Consider the following 10,906-nt stretch of genomic DNA (forward strand, 5'->3'; position numbering starts at 1 on the left):
AGCACACATGTAAACAAGCTTGATGTCATATTCCACGCCTATTCCATGAAGCAAAGATTAAAGACCATTATTGATGTCATGAATTCGACTCAAGAGGCTTGGGGGATGGGCACTGGCATCAGGTAAAGTTAGGGGCCCTTTTCCTGTTGAGTAAACTATCAGATCCAATTTATAAGATTTTTCATCAGATTTTTTTTTTTTGGCTATGATGGGGGTTCCCTGTGGTAATGGTGCTTTTGTAAATGGGAGAGGGGAGTGCTGCCACCCCTCGGCCCTCCCAACCGTTTCAGTCAGTGTAGTTTGTATTGTACTGATCGGGTCGATTTCATACTGTTGCCTTTAATTGTAAGATCCTTCTCATGATTTAGCATTTGAGTTAAACAACTTGTTCTTTGGGAAAGGAATATGTGAGTCTGTCGGCTTCCTTGTTTCTTTTTCTCTAGAGAGTAGGAAAGTTGAAAATTTGAAGAGATAATCCTGCACTTGCCACCAGCTTTTGTCATTTTTTCCTTTTCACTTCAAAAATTACGCTTGCAGCTGATGACGTGACTTGCACAATTAAAAATAACTTGGACGGTTGCTGATTTATTTTATGTCCGAGCAAATTAACATCACGGGACTGCTTATCTTATCACTCTAATTCAAACAATTGTTACTGACTGGAATTTTGTACTCGACGAATATGGTTTGACCATGGCTTGACGTCACGGTTGAAACAGACCCCATAAGGCCATTCCATATTGTTTATTCACATGACTTGAATTAAGTCACATGAGAATTCAGGTGATGCAAGCTTGTGCCTCGTTACCGGTAAGCGAACAGTTATACACTAGTTGGCTATGACCCTACATGGGTCGAATCAGTGCGAACGAGGTTGAATTTGTATCCAAAGTAAAAGCGCACGTGATGATCGGAAGCATGTACATGTACGGTACATGTAGCTGGTACGTACGTAGGGGTATGCATTAAACGACGTGCACTGTAAAACAACGAGAAATTTAGTTCAACCATTTCCTTGCTGCAGGAAGTTGTGAGACACAAAAGCAGTTCTCAGCGACCGTTTAGTCAAGCGTGTAGACGTTTCCCGTCCATTTTCATGATGGTTATGAAAATGAATAATTCGCCAGTTTTAGCTGTTCTTGTCTGCGTCTTTTGGGTGACGTCCGGCCAACCAGCCGCCGATCAAATCACCTCGTTACCGGGTGTGAGCGGATCGCTTAGTTCCAGGCAGTATTCCGGCTACCTCAGAGCCTCAGGAACCATCAAGCTGCATTATTGGTAAAATAACAGCAACTTGCTGGGAAATAGATCCATATCCGGACAAAACTAATCTCCCCCTTAAAATGTTAGCTGAGAAAATTCCGAAGCATTTACTTAGAAAACACTTTTGCTTTTTTTCAGACAAGTCTCGTAAGTCGTAGCTTTGTGCACATGCAGGTATAAAATGTTGTCAGTTATATTGGTATATGGAACTCTTTCCACTTTTTGAAAGATTCGTGTATGTACGTGTAGGCCAATTAACTTAGTATTGTGCTAGTGCCATGCAACATGTGAAATATGAACCCTAATTAACAGCCGGAGGGAGCTATATCAACATACGTTTGGGCTGATCAGACATGTCAGAATTAATTTCTTGTTCCCTGTCATGATCACTGTATCCCCCCTCCCCCACCTGGAATTTTTTGTAGTTGATATTTTGATTTTGACTACTTCATGCTGAAAAAAATGGTCTCCCTATTGCCGCATGTTGGTCATTCATGCAGGAGTGTGAGAATTCAGCTTTTTAGCTGATTTCAGCTCTTTTTTTTGTTTAGACGTTGACCCGGAATTTCAGTTTTTTGTACACTACACCTGGTTTGTACAAAAGAATTTACATGTAATTTTATCAGCCTGTACAAATCAGCAATCTTTTCAACGGAACTACAGGTTTGTCGAATCTGAAAGAGACCCTGAGAATGATCCCTTAGTGCTGTGGATGAATGGAGGCCCTGGATGTAGCTCATTGGACGGTTACCTGTCAGAACTCGGACCATATCAGGTACATACATGTATGTCTGTGACTGTGATGGTGATTGTGACTTTGTTCTGCATGTACATGTACTTTTGGAAGAGAAGAGTTGGCTTTTCAGTGCACTTTTTTCTGCATGATTGGTCTGACTTACATACATTACATGTACTAGCTTAAGACATCTAGTTTTCAAAAGCATGATCATCAAACTTAGAAAATTCCGTACATTTTACATATTGGAAACTATTTTGAGCAAATTGTACTGAAATGCCAGAGTTGAAAACACCAAATTGTGGTAGGCCTACCAGTTTTTCAAAGCCATCGAGCCCACCAGTTGCAACACTTTGGTTTCTGATATCATGATGGTGTGACATTAGCCATCTGTTGACTTTTCAATAGTTTGTCAAGTGATTTTTTTTAAACTTTGAACACACTTTGTGTTCTTGTACATAGAATCTTTTTATCTCACTTTGTTTTTTACTAGTTGTGTGGTATTTGTTATTGTGGAGACATTGCAACCGCCATCTTTTATGGATCACTCAAGAAAGCTAACTCTATCTGGTTTTTTTTAGGCAAATGATGATGGGATGACTCTGCGAGCCAATAAATACAGCTGGAATCAGGTGGCAAACGTCATCTTCCTTGAGGCTCCAGCGGGTGTGGGCTTTTCCTATTCAGATGACAAAAATTACACCACAAACGATGATGAGGTGTGTTGAAATTTGTATCCATACCTTGTAATGGGATTTTCAAAAATAAATAAAATAGGATGAGTTACTTTGTTATGGATAAAATATTTGTTCAGAATTCTTTTGGTCAAAATAATTACATGTAGCGCAGGATAACTGTTTAAAAGCAAAAGTAATAATTGAAAATAATGAACTGCTTTATTTTCATACTGCCTAGGCCTACCAATTTTAGTAATAGTAATGCATACATGTATGTTGCAGCTTCAAGTATCTTGATTATTGTAATGTCTGAATTAGAATAGTGAATACCTGTACATGTAGCTTGGGTTTGGTTACTTGATATCCTCTTCAGAGATCCGAAAGATTCTTCCAGAAAGAAAGCATAACTTTTTCACTGGTCATTTTTTATGATGATCAAGTCAAAATAGTCGTTTTAGCATTGAAAAGAACTTTTATGAATAAACTTGTGCATTTTAATTTAAAGAGCATTAGGGCAGGAGTGTTGTGCCTTGCACGTTTTCTGTGGAAATGGTGTGGTAGTGAAAGCTGTACAAGTGACATTAGGTTCTTAATAGTAATCATGGTTTCATACATATGGTTTACAGTGAAGAAAATGGCTACCAAGCCCCAGTAAAATCTATTAAAGCAAACCCCTATGCAAATATATTCAGTGGTTTCCAAGTTGGCAACGCTTTGCATTCATACTGTAAAGAAGATCTGCGACAAGGACGTTTTGGGTGCAAGTTTTTTAAAAAATTTGAAATATGTGAGGGAAGAAGCAGTTGTTTGAGCTTTTTCATCATTTTTCAATAAAATGATTCAGGTTGAGTGTGGGGGTGGCAAATTATACTGGTCATGCTGGTAGTCATGCAAGCAGTTTATTCTTTGGCCATACCATGCTACAGTTGTTTGGAAGATACTGCAGCTTTTTTTCCCCTAAAAATACATATGTGCATGCAGTGTTTTGGGGTACTTGAAAGTGGTTTCAAAGATCTATTGATAATCAAACATCTACATGTACATGTACTTTAGGTTTGATAAAAGAGGGTAAGTAAAATGATATGTGGACCCATCAAAACTAATGCTAGTAGGGGGTAACAGAGATTTTCTAGTTGATATTAAAATGATGATACTGCCATACACGTACATGTAGATGCATTAATTAAAAAAAAACTTGCCTGCCTTAGTTGTAAAAATCTTCATAAATTTTGTTACATTCATTTGCCATGTTTGTTTTACATTGCATTCATTATTTCAAGATGTACTTTGCTTTGGGGGATGTTAATTTAATAACAAGTTTTTTGCCCTTACCTGACGTACATATTTATAAACACTGTATAGTCAGTGCTTGCCTGAGAGCTTGCAAAAAAAATTCACAAGTTCTTTTGGTTGGGACTCGAACCCACGACTTCCTGCCTTATAATACTGATGCAGATGTCATAATATTCATTACATACTGTATATTCATTATGCAATGTACGTGTGTGTGCCGGTCTGTGTGAACTAAAAAATAGACTTGCAAACTTACTGTTCCATACATGTACATAATAACATGTATGCCAATAATTGGAATATACGGTCTCTTATTCTTCAGACTGCTGAAAACAACTATCTTGCCCTTCTGGATTTCTTCAAGAAATTCCCCAACATGGCCAACAAGCCATTCTTCATTACTGGAGAGAGCTATGGAGGCATATATGTGCCCACTTTGTCTGTCAGAGTCATGGCCAATGCATCAATCAATTTCAAGGTGAGAATCAAATGGAACCTTAAGCTACAAAATAAAGATATTTGGCTGACTTACGCTACTTGAATACTTGTTTGAACAAGATTCACTGCTTGTGCCATGTGACTCAAAAGAGAAGAGTTCACGGCTTTGGAAACACTGTAAAATGAAATAATCAAGATGTTGTAACTTCAACAGTTCAAGAGTAGTAGTTTCCTGTTCCCTTTTCAGTTTGGTGAACTTAAAGGGAAAAAAGTTTGTATTTTCTTTGGATGGTTTCAGTTTTGTTAATCCTAACCTTCTAGGATGTATGTAAAATCATATTGAAATTGGAGGATTTGGGACTGTTAAGGTGTTAAGAAAAAGCTAGTACTTACATGTATCTGTTCGTATCTGTCAGGGTTTTGCTATCGGTAATGGCCTTCTTGACACCTATCTGAACACGGAAACATCTGTGTACTATGCCTACTACCATGGCATTATTGGTGAAGAGTAAGTGCATACATGTACTTCAGTATCCAAGCCATTCATTGTTGTGTTTTTCCCCACCGGCCCTTTTGGAATGAAAACCCTCTTGGAATTTTACCAACTCTCAGTTTTGAAAGACTCTTCGCTTGTTTAATTACTGTTCAAATTCAGTTGCTTTACATGAGGGTGTGTCCTATTAGAACTTCGTGTACATGCACATGGCAAAGAAAATATATTTGAGCACCCTGTAGATGTTTTGACTTTTGATGTTAAAATGAGCACAAAGCACTCTTAACTCACATACAGGTTTTAATGGGGCACAACTACCAAACACAAAAGGTAAGGGTAGTACAATTAGAAAGAGTGTATGGGGGAGTTGATGGCCAGCATGGGCCACCCAGGCCGTACGGCCCTTAGTTTTCAGGTTTGAAGAAGAAGCTGGGATGACATGTCATTTTCTTTTGTTTTCTCTGCAAAAGCTCGTAAGAATTCCAAGCCCTGTTATAGGGGAAAAATTCATTTCAAATGTACAACATTTTTAATGTTAAACACAGTTGTGCTATAAACTTAAACTTTCATAGAATTCTGTTTTTTTCAGCATTTGGGCGAAGTTACAGAAGTACTGCTGTACCAACGGCAGTTGCAGCTTTGTAACACCACCAAATAAGCAGTGCTCCCTTGCTGTAAGTTACTGCAAATGGTTAATCAACTTCAGTTTTATGAAATACTAATTGTGAAACAACCTTTAGATTAACTTCCACTACTGTGGAAGTTGAAGCATGAAAAGATGTGATTTTGGACATGTTACTCCATATATTTCTTCAAATAAAAAATTGACAATTTTTCTTGATCACATCACATATGATGATGTACAAACATGTACGTACTTGTTCATTTTTTCCATGTGTGTCATACAGTCATACATAGGCAGAAATTCCAATACATGGGAATTTACTTTAATGCACACTAAACTTTTATACTAACTTTTTATCAGTACTTTTGAAAACTTTACATTTTTAAGTCATTAAAAGGCTTGAACTTTCTCTTTAATTTTGTTTAAAATTGTTGGAACTGTATGTGGCCAATGTTTCCAGTTCCACAGAACCCAGAATATACCTTGCATTCCACAGGGTTTGGAATTGCATACAGTCTCTCAAAATGTTTGGATATCATCAGAATTTCATCTACAGTTAACCATACATTTTATATTTCAAGGTCACACAAGCTACCCTGGTCAGTGCTAATCCAATCTAAGTCAGCTGTTAGCATTGCTTGTCACAAATGGGACTGATTTATAAGAATTAAAGCAGTTCTGTAATCACACTTTCTGTCTTTGTTCATAGTCAGGAAATTGAAAGTATTGTCAGTCTCTGCAGTACGTTGTAAATGGAAAAATAACTGAAGTGAGCAGCTTTTTCGATTTGACAGGAGATATACATATGCCCTGATGGGTAGGTCATTTGCTGAGTTGACGTCGAGGTACTTTCTAATGCCTTGTTGAGGTTGCAACAGGACAAACTCTTAATTTGAGTTTTTACTTTTGCTGCGGTGGCAAAGCTTTACAATCTGCAAATTTAATCAGATAAAAGATAAATTTATTAAAAACTAAGTCAACGAATCCTTAATTCATGCTCATTTTACATTTGTTATCTCCACTGATTTTCTTTAAACTGTTTGGCCTGCTCCTCATCTTCATGCTGAGTAGTTGATGGAAACCCAGGACTTCACCATGAATAAAGGTCTCAATCCATACGATGTTACCGGTGACTGTGCTGGGGGTGTCCCATCAGACAGCTTCAAGGAAAGAACTCGCCAAGTCTTGTCATATTTCTTTGAGCCATCTCATCCCAAACAGGTGAGACTGTGCACATGGACTTGCCCACTTTATTGTCACTTTTGTAGTTTTTATGTTTGCCAGAAAGACAGTGTTGTGAAAAAGCATCAAGACTGTCCCTTATTTTTTCTAGTACCTAAGCAGTAGTAAATACATGTACGTTATTGTTGGTCTTTGTGAAAGCATAGACTCAATCAACTCATCACAAGTCGTTATAATATGCCAAACTCCAATCACCCTCCAGCCGCAAGTCACAAGTTGTTCAAATGAACTTTGATAAAAACTCTTCCCGAATTGACTTGCGACAGATTTAATGATTGCCTACAGGTACATATATATATACTGTTCACCATTTCTTGATCACATCTCTGGCAGACATAGAGCTGCAGCATTTGCAGCATAGTGGGGAAACAGCTTCCTAGATAAGCTTAAACTGTAAATTTACACCATCCTCCTTGGCAAACACAGAATTATCAAGGCTTAGATTAGCAGTAAGAAATCAAGTCGATGATGCTCTGCCAACAGCAGTTGCAATATTTACGTGAGGGTGTGGAATATGTGGCTCTTTCTATCTGGCTGTCTATCTTGTTGAGCATGATGGCTAGAGATACATGTATATGTATAATGAAACTAATTCTAAGGAAGTTCCCTCTGGATTTAATTGATGTTTCCTGACAGCCACTGAAGAAGAAAGTATCAGGGTCATTAGATAGCAACAACATCATCCCCTGCATCAACACCACTGCAGAGAATAATTACTTGAATCGTCCTGAAGTCCGGAAGGCACTCCATATTCCTGACGTTGTGCCCAAGTGGAAAGTCTGCAGGTGAGGTGAACTTCAACAGAGGAAATTGTCATTTGGTACCGTGTACTCATGTTGTGTTTGGATTCATGTGTTGACCTCTCTTTGCTATGTCACAAGCACAGTTTTTGCTTATCAGTGGACACTCTGGCTGTATAATACAAAAGCAACAGAAAGTCAAAAAGTCTTTAACCTGTCATGCCTATGTACACACACCATTACTGACAAATACTTTTTACTAAATACATGCACTAAATGATGTAACTATAGCCACCTTATTCCTCCCCCTTGCTCTCCCTCACAGTGTTCTTGACTACCATCGAGTATACAACAGCATGCGGGCCCAGTTCAATGCCCTTCTCCCAAAGCACCGAGGCCTGGTGTACAACGGTGACGCAGACATCATGTGTAACTTTTTGGGCGACCAGAAGTTTGTGGCCTCCCTGAAACGGACGGAGAGGGGTGAGCGGAGGCCCTGGATTTACAACCAACAGGTGGCCGGGTTCGTCAAGGACTATGACCAAGTCACATTCATGACAGTGAAGGCTGCCGGGCACATGGTGCCCAGCTTCAAGCCCGGGGCATCTCTGCAGATGATCACTAACTTCTTGAGCAACCAGCCACAGTAATTGATAAGTCTTCCAAATTCCTGCTGAAGACATATGGTACATACATAATAAATAACAAGCAGGTATATATAGGCCCTCCATGTACGCATTTGAAGCAAGCATGAATGGAAACTTCTGCAGTTGAAATTTGGGGTTGTCGTGAGAAAATTAGAACAATATGTCAGTACTTATTAAAGTCCTTTGGGGGGAGGTGCTTGGCTCAGGAAGAATTTAGAAGTGTTATACTGGCATTGGACTTTATACTTGGGAATTCAATTTTCCATTTAACATCAGAGGGTGAGGTTAAAACCCTGTATCCTAAAGGCGTCTTTCAATGAAAATCTGAAATGTTAATAGACTTTTATTCTTCTTAAATTTTGTAAAATGGATCCACAACTTGGTTCTGAATTACATACGTATATACAAAGTGGTGTTTCACTATTTCTGCAGTGATTGTACATTCTGACTAAAAGGTAACAATATTTAGGATAATCAGATTGCTGCATAAAGGATCCACTATCATTGCATAGATTGTTATAAAAATAAGAGTGCTTAAATTATTACAGCATGGCCTGAAATTACTACTTTTTTATCCTGACGTATTTTTGCCACAGAGGACCCTGCGTATTGGATTATTTTAGCCTGGAAAAAGTAGTTTTTCTGAGTTTTTTCATTCTGTGTTGCAAAATTAGTTGGGAGTTGGAGGTAGCTTCGCCCAAAGGAAATGTCTGAATTATTTATGTAGAAAGCTGAAATGTGCTAGTGAAACTGACGATAGAGATCTTTAACTTGAAATTTTCTTGAAATATTTGAGGACCATGAAATCTTTAAAATCCAACATTTTATCAATTACTACAAGTTTCCATTACAGGCTGTATTGTTGGAAAATTTGTATTTGTCAACAAAATGTTCTTCCAAAATGATGAAAATAAATACCCAACATGAAATAGTTTATCAATGTTAGACTTGTACAAAAACATTCTATCTCATAGGAAGGCATATTTTCTTGGAATCTTTAACCCATGTCTCACATTTCAAAATATGCTCTCTCGGTTTGAGAAGTATCAAGTGTGAATGCCCAGTAAAATGCCTAACCACGGATCTCTGAGGTACATAAATATAAATTATCAATGTATTTGCTAACTCTGTTTGTATGTGACATCTGAACGAGAAAGAATGATCTGTATATGCACTTCCTCATTCAGTTGTTTCAATCTTTTATTTAAAACTGGGTCTAGTGATGCACATGCATGCTTGGTCTATGATAGATTGTCAAATTGTAGAAAGGTATATGAGAGGTAAAGCAATCCACCACTTGGTGTACTCAGTTTAAAACCCTGCCAACATTTGACAATAGCAAGAGATACTTCACCACACCGTTCAGCTGTGACATCAAGTCTGGCAACATTTGAAGACTTCACCCTACAGGTAAACAAGGATGCCTAGAGGTTTCCATATCACTGTATTCCTTTTCTTCCTGTGCACCCAGCTTTTGTGCATTTTCCAGTAATATTTTACAACCAACTTCTTGCTGTGAAATGGTCTTAAACCCTGGCTTGTTTAGGAAAGCACTTTATAAATTGTACATGTACATGTGAGGTTTTGTGGGCTATGCATGGTCACAGGTATTGAAGAGAGACTCAGTCACATGAATACCCAATTATCATCCTGAGGTTAGGCAGCTGGACAAATCTATTTTTTATTATCATTGATAAACTGCACATTTTCAGATGAAAGTTATTAATGTGCAATCTATGCCACATTCCCATGTGTAGATTTGTCAACATTGGTCTTGTTTCTCATATGTGTCTCTATCCACATTCACTGAAGCATTTTCAATAAGTGAAGGTGTTGAAACCTACATGTATGTTGTAGTGCAGTACAATAATGCCATTTCTTTACCATTGTTTACAGTGGCTATAGTTTAACTCTCGGATCAGTCCATATGTCACATGTACATATATCATATGTATATGTTTTTGGAGAGGTAAAAGAAGGCTGCAGGTTTTTTCTTTGCACAAGTTTTGGTGTAATTGTAATACTCAGGTGTGAAAAGCTCCTTGATTATGTTGGAGAATTAAAGGATTCAGATACACACTATCATGCGGTTATGTACTACATGTGTGTGTGGAATTTTAGAGATAACAATTTTGTGCTGAAGGTTTTTTTCTGTACTCAAGTTTTGGTGTGATTGTGTAATTCTTGCGTATGTGTGAGGTGTTTAACAGAATTGAATAATTTAGATACATATTGATGTTTTATTTCCAAAAACATTTTTTTCACACTTTTTTACCAACCTAGGACAAATTTATATTCTAGATGTTTTCCATTGTACAATAGGAATGTGCAATGAAATGAAGTTAATCTAGCTGATAGCCAAAGTTACACAGAAATTGTTTCAAAGAAAAATTCATTGCAGCTACACTTTAACTATTTGGACAAAATGTGCACTAATTGTTTTAAAATTGACACAGGTTGGAGCTAAGGATGATTGTTGCTGAATAAAAATACAATTGGACCCAAAAGCAGGACAAGCGGAGTCCTTCTAATTATGTACAGTATGTCAAGTTTGTAAATATGCAAGACCATTGTGCACCTTGTCAATAATGCACAGGGCCCAATACTTTGGCTCATTGCGACCAGGGGGAATGTAAAATATTCAAAAACACTTTAAATTGTTTGTGAAAAAGGTATCGTTTAGGTGGATTTCTGTTGCACTTCATCAACTGGCACTCGGCCACTTTTGCATGTGATTGTGAACTCTCCTTGC

At 37.7% G+C, this 10,906-nt stretch overlaps 1 protein-coding gene across 1 annotated transcript; it reads left to right on the forward strand.

Moving 5' to 3' along the window:
* The first annotated feature begins 914 nt into the window (after window positions 1-914).
* Window positions 915-9,099, forward strand: LOC110988405 (lysosomal protective protein-like). The gene is made up of 9 exons (XM_022251857.2): window positions 915-1,278; window positions 1,927-2,038; window positions 2,581-2,718; window positions 4,292-4,447; window positions 4,824-4,915; window positions 5,490-5,574; window positions 6,597-6,746; window positions 7,404-7,552; window positions 7,833-9,099. The coding sequence occupies exons 1-9, from the start codon at window positions 1,097-1,099 to the stop codon at window positions 8,155-8,157; spliced, it is 1,389 nt and encodes a 462-aa protein (XP_022107549.2). The 5' UTR covers window positions 915-1,096; the 3' UTR covers window positions 8,158-9,099.
* Window positions 9,100-10,906: the final 1,807 nt, after the last annotated feature.

The sequence above is a fragment of the Acanthaster planci genome, linkage group LG06 (genome assembly GCF_054643075.1).
Source record: "Acanthaster planci isolate LZ-2023a linkage group LG06, COTS_SCS, whole genome shotgun sequence".
Classification (NCBI taxonomy): Eukaryota; Metazoa; Echinodermata; class Asteroidea; order Valvatida; family Acanthasteridae; genus Acanthaster; species Acanthaster planci.

Excerpts from the sequence above, each read along its gene's own strand:
- LOC110988405 (XM_022251857.2), top strand. The coding sequence starts at position 1,097 with ATGATGGTTATGAAAATGAATAATTCGCCAGTTTTAGCTGTTCTTGTC. Across the intron at positions 2,719-4,291 it reads ACACCACAAACGATGATGAG|ACTGCTGAAAACAACTATCT; the intron begins GTGTGTTGAAAT and ends CTTATTCTTCAG. Across the intron at positions 4,448-4,823 it reads ATGCATCAATCAATTTCAAG|GGTTTTGCTATCGGTAATGG; the intron begins GTGAGAATCAAA and ends CGTATCTGTCAG.